The sequence below is a fragment of the Tachysurus fulvidraco genome, chromosome 11 (genome assembly GCF_022655615.1).
Source record: "Tachysurus fulvidraco isolate hzauxx_2018 chromosome 11, HZAU_PFXX_2.0, whole genome shotgun sequence".
Classification (NCBI taxonomy): domain Eukaryota; kingdom Metazoa; phylum Chordata; class Actinopteri; order Siluriformes; family Bagridae; genus Tachysurus; species Tachysurus fulvidraco.
The window spans coordinates 2,267,769-2,290,268 of NC_062528.1; the positions used below are offsets into that span (position 1 = coordinate 2,267,769).

At 38.1% G+C, this 22,500-nt stretch overlaps 2 protein-coding genes across 3 annotated transcripts in view; both read right to left on the reverse strand.

Moving 5' to 3' along the window:
- Positions 1 to 120: 120 nt before the first annotated feature.
- zmp:0000000529 (WD repeat-containing protein 20) lies at positions 121 to 13,304 on the reverse strand. Of its 2 annotated transcripts, none has more exons than XM_047820444.1 (4): positions 12,537 to 13,304; positions 5,606 to 5,788; positions 3,987 to 5,364; positions 121 to 3,675 (listed from the first exon to the last, which is right to left on the reverse strand). In XM_047820444.1, exons 1-4 carry the CDS (start codon positions 12,885 to 12,887, stop codon positions 3,458 to 3,460), a joined length of 2,130 nt encoding a protein of 709 aa, XP_047676400.1. In that variant the 5' UTR covers positions 12,888 to 13,304; the 3' UTR covers positions 121 to 3,457. The 2 variants fall into 2 exon arrangements, with proteins under 2 accessions (XP_047676400.1, XP_047676401.1); XM_047820445.1 differs by having other exon boundaries at positions 4,006 to 5,364; positions 12,537 to 13,256.
- Positions 13,305 to 13,448: 144 nt separating this feature from the next.
- The window catches only part of LOC113637888 (mitogen-activated protein kinase kinase kinase kinase 5-like), a 31,506-nt gene continuing 22,454 nt past the window's right edge, over positions 13,449 to 22,500 (reverse strand). The window contains exons 21-32 of the mRNA XM_027138823.2: positions 21,146 to 21,178; positions 20,983 to 21,061; positions 19,491 to 19,567; positions 18,832 to 18,892; positions 18,628 to 18,727; positions 17,611 to 17,669; positions 16,743 to 16,846; positions 15,476 to 15,653; positions 14,621 to 14,689; positions 14,404 to 14,496; positions 13,941 to 14,067; positions 13,449 to 13,755 (exon numbers count right to left, since the gene is read on the reverse strand). Of these exons, the coding sequence (XP_026994624.1) occupies positions 13,659 to 13,755; positions 13,941 to 14,067; positions 14,404 to 14,496; positions 14,621 to 14,689; positions 15,476 to 15,653; positions 16,743 to 16,846; positions 17,611 to 17,669; positions 18,628 to 18,727; positions 18,832 to 18,892; positions 19,491 to 19,567; positions 20,983 to 21,061; positions 21,146 to 21,178 (1,077 nt within the window). The 3' untranslated portion in view covers positions 13,449 to 13,658. The remainder of the gene's footprint in view (positions 13,756 to 13,940; positions 14,068 to 14,403; positions 14,497 to 14,620; positions 14,690 to 15,475; positions 15,654 to 16,742; positions 16,847 to 17,610; positions 17,670 to 18,627; positions 18,728 to 18,831; positions 18,893 to 19,490; positions 19,568 to 20,982; positions 21,062 to 21,145; positions 21,179 to 22,500) is intronic.

Consider the following 22,500-nt stretch of genomic DNA (forward strand, 5'->3'; position numbering starts at 1 on the left):
TTTAAGGCTATTGAGAAAATATTTCAGATTATCTGATAGCCAAATCAAGTCATCTCCAATCCTTTGCTTGATGTTCGTCACTCAGGATTAGACCAAAACAAAAGATTAACACAGGAGACACATGATTTAAGAGTTTTAATATCAGATCCATATACAAACTTGATATTGTGATGTTGATTGCCACTTGGTTGGTCTCAGGCATTACCATGTAACTGTGTTAAATGCACACATACTGGGAAATAAACATGCTTATGGAAGTCGCGCTGAAATATAAGCAACGTTGAAGAACGTGCCAGCTCCTGCAAGACAGTCTTCCAAGTGTACAGAGATGGCTTGAAATGGTGGTAAATACTTACTTCCAGGGTTTTTTTTTCTGCTCAGGCAATAGCATTTGTTGTGTTTTGCTCAAACACTCAACAAGGTCCGCTGCCATGTCAGAAAATACGAATGCACTGAATGAATTTTTTCGATAAAGAGAATTGTGGAGCAAATTTCATGACATCACCATTAACTTAACACAAAATACTGGTTTATCTTAGAATATCTGGTTTACAACAGGTATCCTAATGATAGTAGACTAGCTAATTTAATGGCTTTTAAAACACTAGCTAAACAAATGGGCCAAACACTAGCTAGCCTGGAAGTGTAACGAGCTATCATGAATAGAGCAGTGCTGTTGTTTAGGCAGCTAGTTATCATTACAAAACTATTACACTGAGCAAGTTAAACCAGAAATTTATGTTAAGCAGTAAGTCAAACCAAAGGTGTCCGAAAGAGATATATACAGTATATATCTCTCTCAAGTTTGCAACTGGCTGATAAAATTATACTCAAACAAAATCAAAGCATACCGAACAGATAAGTGCAACTCTGCTATTAAAGATCATTTCTGTAGTGTGAAGAAAAATTAAAACCAACTGTTAAAAAAATTTTAATTGGGGAAAAAGTAATAAAAAAAAGCACAGAATGTAACTCAAAGATTAAAACGTGTTTACACTGGAAAAAACAAATCTATTCCGTAGGTAGGAATGATAACAGAGACGGGGGAAAAACATACGCATTGTTCAGTAGCTAAACGTAGCTTGGACAACAAAATAATAAAATAATTATAATCCTGCATTAAAACTCTGCCTTTAAACACGTCATCGTCGACACCACTTTATGTTGTCGTCTCAAGGGCCACTTAGTTATCGTTTGTCTGAGCAAAGTTTGTAAATGAGGAATCGACTCAAAGTAACTTCCTCAAGCTAAAATGTTTCAAACGCTACCCTGAAGTGAAATATTGCGTTGTCTGTGGAATGCGTACGGAGTAAAAATGGCATAAACAGAAGAACAGCCCAAAAAGTACATTTTTCAAGACTTTTGCTTTCACAAATCGCTTGTCTAGCATTTATTGACAAACAAAAGGGTGAAATGGTCCCACATATGCAACAATGAATTCTTTTCAGTATACTCCTAATAACTCTACTTATATATCCTTAGCGAAGCCAAACAACCTAGGTTGCTCGATCTCATAAATGATTGTGTGTTGTGTCTTTCAGGCAGAACATTCCAGTAAATTCTAGTTGAGTTGAAAAGAGCCGGAAGCTAAAATATTACGAATTTGAGAGGGGGACAGGAAGGGGCAGGGCTTTCAGCTGCGTTAGTTCAAATCATGTATGTGATTGTCAATCATTTCATATACTGATATTAATATGCTGATTGGCGTTTTTATTGGGGTAGGAAAAGACGACTACCCTTTCGGCAAAACGCATGAAGTCTGCTAAAGGAGTTCAGTCAAAATGAGGACAAATCGGTTCACAAATCTAAAGAGCAAAGCTGATGGAGCTTACTTACTTCACTGTTAGCTAGTTAGTATGCTAAAGGATACACTGCGTACATAAAACTTAAAAGCAAATCATTTCATCCACATTCCGCTCTCCGTCATTGTCAAGCTTCTTCCTGTTTAATTGGTTCCCACTATACAATCAATATTAACATATCGGACAACACACAAGGCAAAAAAAACTGAAGTTGATGAAGGATTGTTAAAGAGCAAGCTAATTGTTGATCTTTTTTTGACAGTGTTTTGGAAATCTTTGCTCATAAATCACATAACCTAGCTCAGCAGCTGTTTTGGTGACTGTGGTGGTCCTCCCTTCAGAGCAGATCTGTTGACTAACTAAGCTAAGATACTGAATGTGGCTAAGAAGCGAAGCTTCTTCAGTCATGCGATGAAAAAGTGTTAAGCAAAACCTTATAATAATGAATAGAGCTACTTCAATACCTTAAACATCAACATGTAAACGTTACCGTTATACTAAAACAATACAAACATAACCAAGACAGCAAGTTCTCAACAGTGGAGCTCAGGGGCACTCAAAAAAAAAAACAAATTTTATATGAATGATAACAGGAAAACCACCACAGTCAGTGTCACATTAATCCAAATTTAGTTAGACAGCAAAATAGCTATACATTCCTCAAATTATTTGAAACATTCTGTTCCCCCCCCCCCCCCCCCCAAAAAAAAAAAAAAACTTGCTAGCTCAAACGTTCAATCTTCTGGAGAACCATCTGTGCTTGTCTAATAGGCTATAACTGAAAACTCTTAATTTGTGCAAAATATTGCAAGAGGCATAGCAGGTAATAAAAATGCTGCCTACTAGATGCTACAACAGTTATATATGTTACTGAACTACAGTGACAAGTATCTTTCTTAATTAGCCAGCAAATTGGCTTAATTTGCGAAGCCTAGTTTAATTCACTGATGGAAAAAACTGATTTTATTTTCATCCTACCAGCATTTCAATAACTGTAGTCAGCATTATTGAGAAAGCTTAGATTTGAGAAAGCTTGTAAAAATGTCACATTTTTGCTTTGAGTCATTACCAAACGTAAGCTAGTAGCATTTTAGCTCTGTATGTCTACCTTGTTGAACGTGTAATTCTTTCAAGGACAATGTTCTGTAAGAGTCAGAAGACCCGTATAGGTTAGAAGGAATGCAGCTACTTCATCAAATCCCAATCGTTGGCCAGAACAGCATAGGGAGCACTAGCATACAGAAACGCTAAATCTTTAGATCCCCTACGTTTCACAAACATAACATTCAAACATAACTATGTACAATATAGGATTTTCATATATTAATTATTTGAGTTTGTTATTTCAATACATTTGTCCTCTGCCTTTATAGAATATTTTGAATATGTACAATATAAATAACTACCGTTTCAATGATAAAATAAATAAATAAGATACAATGGCCGTGGCATCTACAGTGTTTTTTCCCCTCCCTTTCCTTTCCTTTTGGCAAAGGGGGTGGGGTGATAGAAGGAATGTCCCAGTCTCCTTTACATCAAAAAAAAAAAAATGTTAACGGAACGTATGGTGAAGCTGATATGGAAGATAAGTATCTACATTTGTGTGGCTTGTGTCACCGTCTTTGTATATTTGTCATAAGCTGTGTTTGTGTGTTTTATGTTTGTATGGTTATGAAAATGAGACAGTGGTAATAACAACAGTGGTAACACTGTGCCAGACCAACTCCAGGCCTCAAGGACAAGAAGTAAAGCCTCTGAAAACAGGAAGCAGGAACTGTCAGTGGAGTTGACTGTGAAAAAGCTTTGCTGCCAGCTATACCACCGTTCCACTGGGTGAGTTTCCATTTTGTGTCGATAATGGTTGAGAAGAATGCTGCAACAAGAAGAATACAAATGAAATTTGAGCAAATAAAAAACAAACAGATTCCTAAAGATACCATGACTACCCCTGGTCACTTCATGAAACTTGTACATCATGTTTAAATGAAGTGTTCTAATCTGAATATTATAAACGACACAGCATTCAAATGGTGAACTGTCTAACTGCAGACTCATATGGCTACAAGTCTAACTAGATGTGGTTAAAATGTTACCATAATTTTACCTACAGTATCTAAAGAAAAAGACTCAACACTGATCTCAAAACTGATTAAAAATGAAATAAATATGCCTTAAAGACATTACCAATCATTTGAGGTCTCACCAATTTGCCCGGCCTTGCCCAGGTGCAGATGAGGCCCTCTTGGCAAGCAGTGATTATGCAATCGTCCATGAAGACAAGAACTGTGAGCCTCTCATGAGCAATCTTCTTACAAACAAGAGGTTCTAGCAATGGGACTTCGTTCATCCGTGGACACAATGTTGTTCCTAGCACCTTAGAGGCATCTAGTCGGTTGCTACGTGGCGCTACAATGATCTTGTCATTGCTCTTGCTGATGTTCCCAAGACTGTGGTAGCGCTTGTGCTCCTTTTCTCCTCCAGTAGCGGACTTGTCTGATTTGCGCTCTTGGAGCGACAATGTCGCAAAACGTCCAATGCTAAAGGGAGCACTACTTACCCCTGCACTTCCTACCGTCCCTCCACTTTCCGTCCCCCCTTGGCTTTTTGAAGCATTTGCAACAGCAGGGTGTGGAAGGGAATTGGACCTTGAGAGTGAGCGAGGTAGAGGAAGGGGCAATGATGCTGTCTGATGGGTGTTAGAAGGGTGGTGGTGACCTTCAACTCCTCCACTTCCAGTTGTACTGTTTAGACTTGCACTAATGGAAGGTGGTGCGTTGGAGCTGAAAGTGTTAGTGAGGGCACGGGAAAGGGGAAGTCGAGGATACAGGACATCATCTGTGAGATCCCAGAGGCAAAACTGGGTATCTTGTCCCACTGATCCGAATCTGTATGAGACAGATGGCCCACCACCTTTAGAGCTGTGTCGAGAGAGACGGGACAAAGTGCTGCTGGTTCGCACACGACCAAAATTTAATGACCCCTGACCCTGGTGGAGATCCTCCTCACTACCGCTAAGCTCTATTGGTTCCTCTTCTTCTAAGCTGGTGGTAAAAGGGTCAAATGCCACAACGTTGACCCAGGACTTGTGGCCATGACCTCGTGCCACTACACGACTTTCTGCAAACGACCATACAGTGACCAAGTCATCTTCTCCACCAGTAGCCAAATATTTCCCGTCTGGACTCCAAGAAACGCAGAGCAATCCACCAAAGTAGCTCTTCATGACACCATGCAGCTCCATTGAATCAAAATGAAAGACACGTAGGCAACCATCTTGGCCGACACAAGCTATGTGCACACCGTCTGGTGAAAAGGCAAATTCATTCAACCCACCTTCCCCCACTGCCCATTTCAGAAGTGGATTACGAGGCGTTTTGGTTTTGCAAGCATAAACAGCAAAACCTTCACCCTGACGAAGCAGAGAATACTGCGGCGCTGTAGTGCCACATGGGTGCTCCACATTATAGAGGTAGAGGTGACCACTAGCATGGGAGGCCAGGAATAAGTTCTCAGATTTAGGGAGCCATTTGAGGCAGGTCACTTTTGTTTTGTCTATTAATCTCTGTAAAACAACAGAAGAGCAAGAAGACCGTAAAAATTTGTAACTTTCCATCCAACTTTCCTCTGGTCAACATTGTGTTAGGTTCTTCAGTTATTATACATCATCACAATTTATATGACCACGTTTGGGTCTTATTAACCCACTTGCATTACATAAATACTGCCATATTAAAAGTAAAGTACACAAGACATCAAATTATTCTGGAACATAAGACCTTTACTGGACAATCTCACCCACACACCTCTTCATTGAAGAGCTTGCTGGTCTCTTTTTTGATGGGGTCCAGGTACTGCACCTGGCCTGCCGAGAACCCCACGATGAGAGCCACGCTGTCCGCGGTTGCTGAATACTGATTAAAGTCATGACACGTGGGCTGAGTCCCTTTATATATACGCTTATCTATAGGCTTACTTAGATCCACTGCCTATGGAATGGGAAAGAAAAGGACATAAAACCCACAAGTGGAGTGTACATTATGTGTAAACCACATTTAGCAAACATCAGAAAACACAGCACATCTACTATCAGGAAGACCAAACCTGAGATCTTGTTTATTAAATCAGTTGTATAAGAAATTATAACAACCATAAGCTAGCATAATTATTTTAATGCATGGATAAAACAGTTCACAAGCATATATCTCTCATCTAACAAGCTTCACTTGAGATATTCCAATATGTCTTTAAGGAACAGTTAGGCAGCAAAGGAAAAGTATACAGTCCAAATGTACTCAATTAAGCAAAACACCTGACCATCAGTGATATGTGGTTCTGCCCCAAACTGTCTACAATGTCTTTGTATGTTGTAGCATTACTATTTCTCTTCCCTCTATGCAAGAGCCCAAAACCTGTTCCAGGCACTTGTACACGAAGAAAGCTCCATGAAAACATAGTGGAAAAACCACAGAGTGTTGCCACAGACTCCAACATCTATTGGAAAGGCTTCCCAGTAGATTGGAGCTTATTACAATGGCAAAGGGGGATTAAATCTGCAATGGGATGTTCAACAAGCACATAAGAGTGCAATGGTCAGGTGTTCACAAACTTTTGCCCATGTAGTACATTACATTTACAGCATTTAGCAGACACTCTTATCCAGAGTGACTTACATTGTCTTATTTCAGTTTATACACCTGTGCAATTGAGGGTTAAGGGCCTTGCTCAGGGGCACTGCAGTGGCAACTTGGTGGACCTGGGACATTCTGATCAGTAGTCGAACACCTTAACCACTGAGCTAGCGCATCCCACATTACCATGCCCCCCAAAACTTGATTTTGGTCTTTTCCATGGTCACAGTAGAGTAAAATACAAGGTTCTTCCCTAAAGCCAGATTTATACAATTTATGCAAAAATCTAAACATAAATGTTTTGCTATGGTGGATAATGATTATAAGAATTTCCACCCCCAACATTTGCCAAATCTTCTTTCAATTTTCCTCAGATTTTGAGCCAGTCTAATAGTGCCAAAGAGCAAGCCTATTGCACCTTTTCCCCGAGGCAGTTTGAGTGCTGGTTCGGAGCCTAATTTAGAACCAGTTCTTTCTTTTTCGACAGCAAAAGCAAAAGCTCTGAACCAGGAAAAGTGGTTCTTAAATAGCACCAAAACATTGCTGGTCTAGATTTAAGAACCGCTTGTGTCGGGGCTGTGGGCGGGGCTGGGTGCGGGGTTACTGTTAGCTCATTTGATAATCTACCTTAAGTATACTAACGTTTAATACATTTTTACTTTACCGCAATCTGATCAATTATCAGCACACACGATAGTAGGTAGCTACATGCCAAGGCTAACTTTTTTCTGTGTTAATGATAAAATAATGTTATATACTTTCTCGATTACAACCTCCGTTTATACAAATTACATGGAGCTGCACGTATACGTTGGATTCGCCATGTTTGGATGCTAATGTAGGTTCGCAAAGCCATGAGCATTGACAATAAAGTAACATCCACCATTGTTGATGTAGTGTTTGCCGCTGCCGTGCTAACGTTGCTGTGTAACTTGACACGTATACAGTGACATCAGACTCTGCTCTGTGATGGCTCTCTAGCCGATGGAAAGGCAATCTGGTTTTAAGAAGTTTCGCCAGTGGAACCAAATTTGAACCTGCACCAGTGCTAGCTCTGAACCAGCACCCGCTTCTTTTTGGTGGGAAAAAAAATAATAAAAATTTTACCTGTGGAAATCAATCATTTTTTTTTGTTATGGCAGGAAGAAAGCTTCAGATGAGGTGGCATTAGAAGGAGGAATACACCGTTTATACTTTGCAGAAGGTGGCTGCTGGTAGGGCAATAAAGCATGTGCCAGGCTTTTTAATGTCAAACACTGGGCGACACTAAGTTATCGGTTCCCTACAACTGTACAAGTGGCAGGCAACACCTGCTCTCCCTAGGGGTCTCTAATCTTTTCCGGAAAGGGTGGTTTGGCTGCAGGTTTTTATTCCTGTCAAGCAGAAGCTGAACATGATTCCACCTGTTTAATCAGTTTAGCTTGTTATTCAGTTGGCTTCTGCATAGCTGGAACAGAAACCTGACTCCAAATTGGCCCAATCCAGATAAGAATGGACACACCTGTCCAGTGTCATAAAAAACAAAACAAAAGAGGTAGCAGGACCTACCATCACTTAGCAAAAAAAGTAATAGACACTCGGGGTGGCATGGTACATGAAAAAACACCCGAACCGTTCGGTTAGCTTGTCTCAGTTCGGTTCATGTGTGCGTCGCACGGTTCGACGCTAGCACAATGTAGCCCCATGCTCAGTTTCGCCTCAGACAGTTTCACGCGAACATACATATAGACAGTAAAAGTTGAGTAAGGAGTGCTGCACAAATGGCAAGTGGAGGAGATAATGAAGGCTGCCCGGAGTTGGCGGATGCGCCCGCGTCGTTCAAATCCGGTGTGTTGGAAAATTTTGGATTTTATGTTACTTACGATGACAACGGAAATAAAACAGTAGATAAAACTGTGACTGTGTGCAAGCATTGTGCAAAATGCATTCAATATGCTAATGGCAACACTTCTAATAAGACAGTTGTGTTAAGATGGTTAAACTTCTGCTTGACTTTATGATTATGGCCTTTGCCTCATTATATTAATGTTATTACATTATATTATATATTTATGTTTAAAATATTTTGACTTGTTTAAAAGACCGAGCTTGTAAGAGTTCCTCTCTTTTTCTTTAAATGTTTTATTTTTTTTTGTAAGAGCTACACTGAAGTTGGCAGTTTGATAAATGCAAGTTAATTTCAGTCTTTGTGTGCTAAAAAGGCACAAGTTCTTGTAGAGATAACAATACACATTCTCATTTTTTTTGCCAAATAAAAACGAAAAGCATGTCATCATCAATGTCATCTCTCTTGCTATATCAAAATCTCACCTAGCTTTTACTCAGAGATGGTCCCAATAATGTGCTTAAAGTCAAGTCAAATTCAGTTAGTGCATGATTACATTACAAAAATGTTAATACTGTATCCTAAATTGTGGATAATTAAGCTAGTAAGCTATATATCAAATGCTGAAGGAAATTTTTGGAGTGTTAAAAGATTAAAACCATGATACGAACCGAACTGTGGGTTTTCTGAACCGTGCCACCCCTGATATGCAATCTTCTTATGACAAGTGTCTGACTGCAGCTACAACTGACAAAGGAAAAAACTGTGCACCAGGAAGCAGATGGTGCTGATTTATTCATGGGTTAATATTATTTGTGCAGGCTACTGTAAACAATAATGTGATCATTTTTTTTGTTGTTGTTGCTCTATATTGTCTAGGTTGCATGCCAGTATAAAACAAGTTGTGCTCAGGAGTGATTAGTTTAAGACATTGTTGGAATCGGTGATTTGTCGGAATTCCAAAGAAGACGGATCGTGGAAGCCCATTAACCAGGAGCATCTGTAACCTCATCTGTAACAGCCCAAATCGTTGGTTTAAAGACCTTGTTTCCAAAAACCGTCTGCAGAGAACTTCACAAAGCCAACATCCTTGGGATAGTTGCAATTGCTAAACCATTAAGCTGATGACTGGAAACGAGAGATATGGTCTGAAGAAGAATCAGTTATATTATTCCCAATAGCAAGTCGAGTTTATGTTTGGGGAAACCTCAAGGAAGCGTACAACTTAGACTGTCGTGTTCCAACTGTTTGTGAAGATTTGTGCAGCCATATCTTGGTATTCTACTGACCCCATCATTACCGTACATACTGTAGTTGTGATACTCAGCAAGTATTTGGAAATTCTAAGTGGCCAGGTACATCCTATGGTCAAACAATTTTTAAAGATAACACTACACGCATATCCACAGCCAAAACAGTTCAGTCTTGGTTTAATATCACTAAATAGGATTATATGAGGCTTCTCATGAATAAAGATAATGATAAAAAAAATGATGGCGGCTTATACATGGTACGACTCTGCATGGTCCTGACGCAAGCATCCCATGTTATCTGGGCTTGGGACCGGCACCCCAGAATAACTCCAAAAGTATCACCTCAAATTATAGCCATAGAGTCTTTTTGGGTTTTTCTCCCACATGTCCCAGCAGCCAGATCACCTCTGCCTCCATCATACCTCTCTCATATTGCATTTAAATGCATTAAAATGTTACTGCCCGAAAATACTTCATCCGTCCATGGCTGGGAGCCAAGAGAGGGAAATTGATCATGGTTCTCTTAAGCAGAACCCTTTATTTGTCACTAATACGTTACGGTACAGAGAATATTTTGCTTCACATATACCACAGGGCTAGGGGCTTTGCTCAAGGTCCCAGAACTGGCAGCACTGTGTTTAACATTTAACCACTGAGCTTCTACTGTCTTGACAAGGCCATGACAACATAGCCTTCACACTCCCAAGTTGTAGCTGTAGCAGGACAGAAGAGAGCTGACTGGTGGGTGGGAACTAAATTGAGTGAAAAAACGTTGAACTTTTGGGTAAATGCTTATAACAGTGTTTTGTTGGTAGAAAAGAAAAAAGGTAAGAACCCCAAATTAACCAAAGCACTCAAAGAACCCTAGAAGAACCCTTTTCTCTGAGTGAATATACTTTTAAAGGTGAATTAGAAATTAAGTTTTTCAAAATGCAAGTCTCAAGAGTAGGTCTCTATTAGGTTTTGATAAGCCCCCTGTCTCCATCCCATTACAACAAAGCCAAGATTCTACTAGAGTCAGCATGCTAACAAGCATTAGCATGGATCATCATGGTGTCACTTTCAAGCTCACTACATAGCACTTTAAACACAGAAACTGGCTCATAGTGATTTCTGAGAAACCTATTTGTATTATCGATAAACAAAAATTGACTACTGAACCTAAAAAAATAAATATAATTCTAAAATTAATAAACATGATGGCTAACTGATTATTATTTAACATGGACTCTGGTCATAAATCCACACAATCAGGAAGTGCAAACCCCCCAAAAGATGTAATCTTCACTGTGTCTGTTGGAAGTCATGTCAGCAAGCACCAGACTTAAGTGTAGATATACGATTATGAATAAAATATGAAGTTCACAAATCGACCAGTAATTCAGATCACAGCAAATAAAATTTCATTTTTGTGGAGCTGTGGAGAGTTATCATCACGGCATGAACATCTGGGGTCACACCTGCTATAATTCCTGCTTGTGAAAGTCACAACGCATCGAAACAACCAAACCAAAACAATTAGCCAAGTTAGCTAGGATAAAGTTATTTGGTACCATAACCATAACAGGCTCATCATCTCAAACTTGTTTTTTGAGATATTATATATGTAAACTGTCCTGAACAAGTTCCACACTAGTGATGAAAAAGACTCAGGTTTCCTGACTCAATTCCTTTTGGACTAACAAATTTGGTCTCAATACCAATTTCTATCCGAATAATCCAAGAATTCGACTTTTCTCAGAAGAAGACCATTGGGCATCTTAACGTTAATGACTACAGTTGTATTTACGTTCCAAAAAAACCTTAAACGTATGTAGTATGAGGCAGCTCGTTTTTAATCTTCATTTATTAAATGAATGACACGTCATACATTTTATCCAATTATAGTCGCCCTTTAATGTAAGAGAACATCTGTTAAACAGTTTAGCTCAATCACAAAAACTTCTCTTTTTCTATTTGGAATAAAATTTTCTCCTTACAGAAAACCTCACTAGAGCAAAGTTCAGACGTTTTTTCAAATTATTTTAAAAGAAATTGATTTCTTTGTACATCCATTAATTATGACTAAGGCATTAATAACAAACCATGAATGCGTGTTGAAAATGCTAACAATGCTAACTACTTATACGGAATTAGAAAAAGGGGTAAGTAAGTAAATGTGACTGTTGGACAGTAAACAAGGTCTTTTTTTTTTACTTCCTGCCTGAAGCGAAAAATGAGCTTCATAGAAATCGTGTTACAATTGATGTCATGTTTATGTGCTGATCTTCTGTTATAAAAACTGCCACAAAACAGCCAAATTGTTCCTATTCCTATTCTATTTATTTTCAGCGATTCAAAAATGTTATTATTTATTGTTATATATATTTATTTTTATTAAAAATTAAATACAATTTTAAATTACATTTTTAATCATGGAATTAATAATCCTAATAAAACACCTTTGAAATATTGTTCATGAGATTTGTGTCTGTTTAAAATGACTAAGCAAAGTACTAAATAAACAAAATATTATTATAGTAAAATAATTAGTGATGGCAAATCAAGATGCTGCTGTATCCTGCAGATGGGAAACTGTGACCTGACAGCATCTGTAGTCCTTGTAGAGAGATAAAAAAAATAAAAATAAATAAAAGGTTGTTTTACATTTATTTCCTTTACTAAAATAGTATTTTTTCGATATTATTATATTATGCAGGTGTATATTAGACCGGTCCTACTCATGTCACGGTTATCTGGAACTGAGATTTCCAGCTCACCATAATAATAATAATAATAATAATAATAATAACAACAACAATAATAACTAATAATATTAATAGATAATAATAATAATAATCATTATTGTTATTATTAATATCAATAACAACAACAACAACAATAATAATAATAATAATAATAATAATAATAATAATAATAGAGATAAGAAAGATTGTGTGCTCACGTAGATGAAACCCATTATTTATTTACCGAATAAATAAATAATAAAATCTTTCCCTTTATTGAATCAGACGGTGTGTTTGCGCACCTTTTTAATATTGGTGTACGTGTAGAAGTAGAGCTCCCTCCCGACATTGAAACACACACGTTCGGACTCCTCGCTCGGGTCTTCCGGCTGAAGCTTCACCATGGAGACCCGCACCGGGGGCAGGAAGCCCGCCGAAGCCGGAGAGGAGCCGCCGGGTCCCGGTACCACACCGCCGCCGCCCCCCGGTATCGAAGCGGAACCGGCTGCGGCGCCTCCAGCACCGGGACCGCGGGCTAACCCGGAGCGCTGCTGCGAGTCCGAGAGCGTGAGCAGCTTATAGAAACCTTCCCTGGTGCGAAACTGCGACTTGATCTCGTTTATATCCTTCAGAGCGCCTCCATCGCCGGCCATCTTTAGCACCAACGAGGCCGCACCGGAAGTCCAGAGCTCATGACACGGAAATGAACGGGATAAATAAATAAATAAATATCTAATCTAACAACTAAAACAGGTAGGAAACGAATATTAAAGTTGTGATCTAATGTGTACTCTACAGGTCGAGATACGAATAAAATAAACACTGTCTGTCTGTCTGTCTGTCTGTCTGTCTGTCTATCTATCTATCTATCTATCTGTCTGTCTATTTCTCTTTTCCTCTATCTAAAGAAGATATTTATGCACAACGATTATGATTGGATTTATATGGATAAAATAAGGTCAAATCCATTGAGGCATACTACAGTGACACACACACACACACACACACACACACACACACACACACATACACACACACACACTAAAATCAGCACTTTTGTCTGGTTTATTTGGAACCCAACCCATATAGCAGACATGGAGGCCATGTTGTAGCAGCTCTTATCTCTGTCTCTGTGTTCATTTACAGTTTGAGGCGAGAACTCTGACAGTTTCATAAAGAACACAAATGCACAAGAACACACTCAGACCTGGAACTGGTGTTATGTGTTTAATTAGCAGAATACTGTATATATGCACACACACACACGCACACACACGCGCACACACACACAGACCAAAGTGAGTCTTGTTTGCGACACACACATACACACACACACCTTTCCACTTTTGTGTTGTCAGTGTTTATAGTTTTGTTTTTTATATGCAAAAGTTGCATATAAGGTGTGTGTGTCTGTGTGTGTGCGTTCAAGACATTAAGACAAAATGCTCAGCAATCTCCAGGACATACAGATTACACAGTCCTGACTGATCCTCGCTCAGCCGTGTCTCCAACACAATCATTCTGTGAAAAAAATCAATATACACTGTTTTACAAACACTACACAGTACTACAAAGTGACTATGTTAGCAGTAGCATAGCAGTAATTATCTACAATGTTATGTCAGTAGAAGGTCCACAAAGCAAAAGTGTTTGTGTGTGTGTGTGTGTGTGTGTGTGTGTGTGTGTGTGTGTGTGTGTGTGTATACCTGTCTGATCCAATGAGTCGGAATATTTTCCTAGATTCAGTGATGTCCTGCAGTATTTCTGAGAACACTTCACCTCTCCTCTGCCAGCCATGTTTCCATAGAGCCAACAATGTGTCCTCAACATACACTACACACACACACACGCACACACAATACAGTTACAATTAAGGCGTCTCTTTTTTTGTGAAGACTTTCCTGTGGTGGAAAACCTAAAGTTTTTACACTGGAGACTCCTTAGAGGAAATGTCTGTTTGTTTTTACTTGTTACCATGGTAACATATCAAAACTATACTGTATATACATATATGTTATTTTACAAAGTGAAATTAGCTCACTAACAAAGCTAGATACTTATCTATTTATTGTACGCTTAGCTACTCCTGTTCAACAAAGGATCGCTATAAAGCTAGCAGGCTACTTTTAGGAACACAGTGTTAGCAATTCTATGCAACTGATAACTTACCTACTGATTCAACCTCCCAAGGGAAGCTGACTTCTGCCTGCAGCTTCCTGGAGCACTTTACTGCCCCATCCAAGTTCACCACATGCACCGTGTCTGTGGGGAAAAAGGAGTGGAATAACATTTTTTTAGAAGATTTTTCTTATATGGAAGATTTGTCTTACTACAAAACTGTTGAAACGTCTGAACATCCTGAACTAAACACAAGAAGTTCACTTACTCTCAATAAGAACAAGGAGTGTGTCACAGTCCAACTGATTCACCTGAACTCTCTCCAGGCTTCGGTTCTCTAACAAACATACACACAAAAACAAACACAAACACACAAACTGGAGTTATGTGGTTAATCAGGACATAATACTGATACCCTGGAGATGAACCAGGGACCGGTGAATGAACAACCATTTATAGTTGCTGTAATAGAAGTGAGGACTTGATCTAACTTATCTTGTGGATGTTACACTTAACTTTAAACATAGCTATAAACTCAAAGTATTTTTTATTAGTAAATGAAATACTGTAATTGTTGTCAAGTGGTATAAAAGAATAAAGCACTTCAGAATATGATGTTAATAGAAAATTATTCAATTGTAGCAACACCTTGTTGTTGATTATTTTCCAATCATAGCACACCCCATCATCATCCGTTTTATTCCCGAGTTATGCTAATACGTTTAACCAATATGTGTATAGTGTTCGGTCCTTCCAGGATTTTGCAGAAATTAAATTCAAACAAAACTGGATTTTCCACAGATTTTAATCCAGACGTGTTGAGTGACGTCATGACAACTTGCATCCAGCAAAAGCTTATCCATTCATGTGCATCGAACTTCGAGTACGGCTATCATAGAAAGTAATTACAAATGTGTCTTCACTGGAAGAATCCTGTGCTAGCTATTTTGACAATTAAATAGTTTTCCATTAAAAAAAAAAAAAACGTAAACAAACATCTTTGACCACAACAATCATAAAACAACTCCTGGAAGGACCTAATAATAATAATAATAATAATAATAATAATAATAATAATAATAATACTAATAAACAAGGTCGAAGAATTATTAAAGTTGCTTACCAACACTGGTGCTGGTGAACCAGGAAGTGTTAGAGTTGAGGTTAATGATCTCCAGGTGAACAGGCTGCACAGAGTTCGCACTCTTGTTGACCCCGATACACACCATCGGGTATTCCTGATCCGGAGCCAGTAACATCTCAAACACGCGCAGTGGGGACGGCAACGGGAAGTCAAAATCCTGTAGCAAAAAAAAATCGCTTATTCTAATACGTTATCGTTCCATAGCAATAACTTACACAGGGAAGATATATATCCATTCATATGTTATGATATCTAAGATATTTAATGTTTTCTGTAAGGAGATTAGTTAGAATTTATGGAAGGAGTCTCCAGTATCAGTGTTTTGTAACAGCAAAAGGTAAAGCCATAACTTTTAATTCCAATACAGAAATGTGAAGGTTAGAGTCTGTTGTACTTTATGGTTTCTTTAAAACTGTTTATAGCTGATCACTGTAAGTCATAGCGGGAAATACACATTTTTGTCATGTTCATATTATTAAATGCAGTTTTAAACAGATTAAAAAGATGGGGAGATAAAAATGGCCTTAAAAATTAAATACACGTTTTTCTTTCATTGTTAACTATCCACATTTTTAAGTAGGTAGATGACAACCTATTAAATTGTGGTGTTTCATTTTATTCTGAAATTGAAGAGAATTTCTAATGAATTTGAAAGTTTTTGTAAATATCATGAAGTGAAAACTTTGACTTAAAATAGTTTTGGGAAATCTGTTAGCTAGCTTTTGGCGTAATTAGCTTGTAAATGACCAAACATTCATTCATTCATTCATTCATTTTCTACCACTTATCCGAATCTCGGGTCACGGGGAGCCTGTGCCTATCTCAGGCGTCATCGGGCATCAAGGCAGGATACACCCTGGACGGAGTGCCAACCCATCACAGGGCACACACACACTCTCATTCACTCACACACTCACACACTACGGACAATTTTCCAGAGATGCCAATCAACCTACCATGGATGTTTTTGGACCAAGGGAGGAAACGGCGTACCCGGAGGAAACCCCCGAGGTATGGCCAAACATGAAAGAACAAATCTCGATACAATCTCAATACTTACTGTACAAAGCATACAATAGCATACAATAGAAGCAAAACTACATTTTGTTTCCATTTGTAAGAACTGGTGTGTTGCTAAAATAAAAGGTACATACTGTATATGAATGACATGTTAATGAAGCAGGAGTTGAAGAGTTGTTGGAGAAAGTAAGACAATAAAATGTACAGACTATATTGTTTTACTGACCTTTATGAGCATAAACTTCTGCATGGGCTCGTACCACTGCAGCAGAACCACTCTGGACTCCAATGCGCCGCACAAAAACACACACCCACGCTGACTGTTCTGGACTAAAGACAGAAAGATGGTAATAAATCATTTCTTTTTAGAAAAAATAGAAAGTTTGTATAACTTCCAAACAACAGTATAGCAGACTTTAATTGTATCATATATACAGTTTACTGTATACAGCGCAGACAATGACAAGAAAAAATATCTCAAATGTAGCAAAAGTATCGCAGATTACTTGTAAAAATATAGAAAAATAAATGCTTTTAAAAGGAGAGAATAAAATCATTTCAAGATTCAAATAAATGAAATGTCTAGAATTGTTGTATATGTAAAGAAAAGTATGTTTCTGGGCTTTTTTTTTTCAATCCAGTCAATTTGAGTTTGCAGGATTTAAAGTAATGTGGATTTGAATTTGTGGGAATTAGCATTGTATCAGATTGTGCGATTCACAGTAATGTGAATTTAATATTATGGGACTTAGTGGATTTGAGTTTATTGTATTTACAGTAATGTCAAATTTAATTTTGGCTATTTCTAGTGGTGTGGATTTGAGTTTGTGGGATTTAAAATAATGTGGATTTGAGTTTTTAGGATTTAGAATTATTTGAAATTTAGATTGTGATTGTAATGTGGATTTGAGTTTACATTACAATAGGTCAGTTTAGGTTATTAAAGTAATGCAGGTTCAGTTAGTGGGAAATTTTAGTGGGACAGTTTGCTTCTTATTAGAAAGGTGGAACTGAGTAAAAAATGTAGGTGCAGTTGACGGGAATTTGAGCCATGTATTTACACGGAAGTTGGCAGTACTTCCTGCTTCCCTTACCTACTGAGCATGCTCGGCATCCCTTGGTGTCTGGGATCTTTGTGGTGATGGTGAACTTCCTGTAAAAAACAAGATGATTAAACAATGAAGCGGAGTTAGTTTGGTTCTAACGGTGTACCTTTGTGCGTATAGATGCATTTGTGTGGTTATGTGTAGGTGTGTATTACTGTTTGTGAATGTATGTCTTTGCTAATTTGCAGTTGCAAGAAGTAATCATAGCATCATGTAGGTCACATCGTTGTTTCGGTGACAGCACAGCTGCCACTTTTGTGAGTAATGCAGAATTTAGGGCAGAATTTCGAATCCGGGTTATAATGAGTTATGAAAAAAACTGATTTAACATTTGTGTGTGTTGTGTGTGTGTGTGTGTGTGTGTGTGTGTGTGTGTGTGTGTGTGTGTGTGTGTGTGTGTGTTAAACTAAAAAATACTAATAACATTTGTTCTATGCTTTTCAGCACATACAGTAAACACACTTTCGGGAAAACGTGACATATGTATGAGCGTGTGTGTGTGGGTGTATGTTGTCACCTGGGTATCAATCTGTGTGTGTGTGTGTGTGTGTGTGTGTGTGTGTGTGTGTGTGTGTGTGTGTGTGTGTGTGTGTGTGTGTTTTAAACTAAAAAATAGTAATAACGTTACTTCTGTGCTTTCCTTCGATATACATCAAGGTCAAATTCAGCACATACAGTAAACACACTTTCGGGAAAACTTGACATATGTATGAGCATGTGTGTGCATGTGTGTGGGTGGGTGTTGTCACCCAGGTATCAATCTGTGTGTGTGTGTGTGTGTGTGTGTGTGTGTGTGTGTGTGTGTGTGTGTGTGTGTGTGTGTGTGTGTGTGTGTGTGTGTGTTAAACTAAAAAATAGTAATAACGTTACTTCTGTGCTTTCCTTCGATATACATCAAGGTCAAATTCAGCACATACAGTAAACACACTTCGGGGAAAACGTGACATATGTATGAGTGTGTGTGTGTGCATACGTGTGTGTGTGTGTGTGTGTATGTGTTGTCACCTGGGTATCAATCTGTGTGTTGGCAGTGCCACGCGATGTTCTTTTCTAGCCTGCTCATACAATTCCTTCAGTGAGTGGGAATGTAACTGGGAGGACTTTCCTAACATACGCACACAAACACACACACAGTCAGCTGTCATTTGAGTCCTATTTGGCTAAATGACACCTCAAAATTCTAAGTTACAGTGCAGTCATGGACATTACCTGATATGGACATTAAGACGTTGCTGATGGTGTACACCCATGTGCACTTCCCTGGAAAAAGCTTTAATATTGACAAAAAGCAAGTGATGAGAGAGATCAGAAGTCACTCATAAGGACAAACTAATTAACAGACTATAGAATATGACCACATATTTGTTAGCATTATATTAGTCCAGAATTAATTCACTTCTGATCAAAAATTTTCATGGTATCTGTATCAAGAATCAAAAGAAAACAGCATCAAGAAAATAAACAATATGGCTATTCAGCATAGCTAGCATGACACGTTGTTATTAGCGCTGTACATTAGCTCTGGAGCCAGAGGTGGGAGTAAGTCACACATGTGCAAGTCACAAGTAAGTCTCAAGTCATGAATGTCAAGTCAATGTCAAGTCGAGTCTTTTTTTAATATTTGTGAAGCAAGTCTCATGTCTCAAATTTGTGACTCAAGTCTGACTCGAGTCAAGTCATATGACTCGAGTCCCCCATCTCTGTCTAGAGCTGCATGTTATGTATGCATGTTACTAATCACATCTTGGTTGATGGACTACACCAGGCATTAGTTGGAAATATTCAGGTTTAAAATTGTAACTATTTTTTAAAAATTCTATTTTTTATTTATTTATTTTTTTTTAGTATTTTTTTTTTAATTGGCTCACCAGCTCGAGTGTGGCCTCGGAGCTGTTCAGATTTAATGTGAAGATCCCTTCATCTGCACCCAGGATCAGGTGGTGGTCTGGAGAGAGAGAGAGAGAGAGAGAGAGAGAGAGAGAGAGGCAGAGAGACAGAGTGAGAGAGAGAGAGAGAGACAGAGACAGAGAGAGAGAGAGAGACAGAGAGAGAGAGTGAGAGAGAGAGAGAGAGAGAGAGAGAGAGAGACAGAGAGAGAGAGAGAGAGAGAGACAGAGAGACAGAGAGAGGGAGGAGATAACCGTTAAATGCTAGTTCATGTCTAGTTGGCATTTGACATAGTAAAAAATCTGCCATTTGAAAATCTATCTAACTAAGAATGTTATGGCCGGTAACCATGGAGCAGTGTGGATTACCCATAAAGCACTGAGAGTACAGCAGTTAGAGCAGTGAATAACGTGTTTATCATGAAGGGCAACATAATAATTTAATCCATTCAAATACATGTATAATATTGGGACTTATTTTCCAATACAATCTTTTATTTTTTAAAGAAGGACATACATTTCTAGTTACATTTAATGTTCCTGTTATGTCTTCCATTATAGAAATGCCCTTGAAATACCCTTTTTACAAGCTGTTAAAACATTGATTTTTGTTATTGCCCATGTTAAGACTTGAATATAATGATGATGTCACACTCCACAGTAGTGTTTAATGGCTTAGATGGAATTTTAAGAATTTGCAGTTTTTTTTGCAAAAGTATTTCTAGGTTGATATGTCATCATTTTTTTTTATTGTGGAAGTGTTTTAGTTGTGTTTCTTTGACCTCCATGCCAGTAATATTATAGAAAGATGTGACTTATTTGTCCAGCAGGTGGCTCACACACTTCCTCAGTGTCCTCAGTGATCTTACATATAACAGTAAGATACTATTGAAGAAATCCCAAATTGAATCATTCATTCATTCATTCATTTTCTACATGCTGCTTATCCGAACTTCTCGGGTCACGGGGAGCCTGTGCCTATCTCAGGCGTCATCGGGCATCAAGGCAGGATACACCCTGGACGGAGTGCCAACCCATCACAGGGCACACACACTCTCATTCACTCACACACTACGGACAATTTTCCAGAGATGCCAATCAACCTACCATGCATGTCTTTGGACCGGGGGAGGAAACCGGAGTACCCGGAGGAAACCCCCGAGGCACAGGGAGAACATGCAAACTCCACACACACAAGGCGGAGGCGGAAATCGAACCCCCAACCCTGGAGGTGTGAGGCGAACATGCTAACCACTAAGCCACCGTGCCCCCAAATTGAATCAGCTAATCAATAATAATAATTTGATGATAATTCCCTAGAAATCGTTCGTAAACATAATTTTAGAGAAAACTTCACTATATCAAAAACTGAAGGATTTACTTTAGTATTGTATTGTAGTATTGCATCGGTAAATGCTACTGAGGTGAGTTCTAGTCCTGCAGAAAATATCGTAAGCTTTGAAAACTCTTTTACCTTTGGTGGTGGGGTGATCCCATGTCGTAGAGCAGTTGACTTTTAAAGGGCAGCCGTTAAAAACCTTTCTGAAGAACATCTATATCAAAGAAAAGCAAATTTTGTACACCATGTGTCTATATATTTCGGTATCGTGTGTGTGTTTGTGAGTTGCGATTCATACCGGTAACTTCCTCTGTACTTGATCAGGTGGCTCCTGTAAAAACACACAACCTTTCTGATCCTCAGGATTCATTCATACAGTAATACAGTAATAACTATACACAGGTTCCAAGTCAAGAAGCTTTTTATTGTCATTTCAACCATATATACTATAGATGTTGCTGTACACAGTGAAATGAGACAACGTTTCTCCAGGACAAGGAAGCTACATAAAACAAAGACAGAGCTAAGGACTTAGAAACATAAAGTGCAACTTGGTGCAAACAGTGCAGGACAAGACAAAAAGACAGTGCAGGACAAAAGACACTGCAAACAAACTATACAAGACATTGCACAAAAGACAATAAACAGAAACAGCGGTGACCAGTGTAAATACTGTATGTTCAAACAATATTGCATGTGCAGAAATACTGGAATGAACACATTTGTATTATAGCAGCAGTTATAGGAGATATTGTAAAGGATTGTGCAAAACAGCAATCGACTGAAACGTGAGACAGCATGTGCAAAGAGCCAAAACAGTGTGCAAAACAGCATGTAAACAGTTTGATGGATATATATTGGAAGAGTGTATATTTGGTGTAGGTCAGTGCAGGTCAGTGTAGGTCTGTGTTCCAATACCAAGAGACCTCTAATACTTAATACTACAATAATTGTGAAATTATTGATAAATGATTATTTATTTATTGTTCATCCAAAAATGTACAAAAATAAATTTAAACTGTATTAGTTTTTATAGTGTATCGATCTTAACTTCAAACAAAAGTTTTGTCTTTCTCTAGTTTATTTCACTTTAGATGTTAGGGGCGGAGCTTAATTCATCTTAAAGGTTATTAAAACTCATCTTCTGTCAAGTTTTTTTTTCTATTGATTAATGTTTTATTTTCAGTTTAGGGATCAATAAGTTTATTCTTATTTTCTATCCAGCATAACCTGCACATTTAATATGCAAGATTTGAATTGTGAGAAAACTCTTTTTTGTATTTTATGTAAATCAAAATCGAATCTTTAGTTAATGTGCAAATTAATCATTAGAGCTCGGAGATTTGTTTTAGTGCTCAATCAGTGAATAAACACATTGTGTGGATTGAAATCTAATTTCTTGGTGTGTTTTTGTCCATCTTCTTTTTTTTTTGTGTAAGTAATATGGACCGATACTAATCCTGGCTTTTCAGATCAGTGCTGTCCTAATTATTTTTAAAAAAATTTGCTAGATTAAAAAAGTCTTGTTCATCTTCTCTGTACAGAGATAGCGAAACCATGTAACACAACAGATAATCACAAGTGACACAAACATCCGTGTTGTTAAAAAAAATAATTTGTAACTCCTTCAACTCGTGTGATTATTTATTTTCC

Coding starts and splice junctions, on each gene's coding strand:
- zmp:0000000529 (XM_047820444.1), bottom strand. CDS start 12,887: ATGGCCGGCGATGGAGGCGCTCTGAAGGATATAAACGAGATCAAGTCG. Junction 5,365..5,605: donor GCAAGCTCTTCAATGAAGAG/GTGTGTGGGTGA, acceptor GTTGTTTTACAG/AGATTAATAGACAAAACAAA. Junction 3,676..3,986: donor GGTGAGACCTCAAATGATTG/GTAATGTCTTTA, acceptor TTCTTGTTGCAG/CATTCTTCTCAACCATTATC.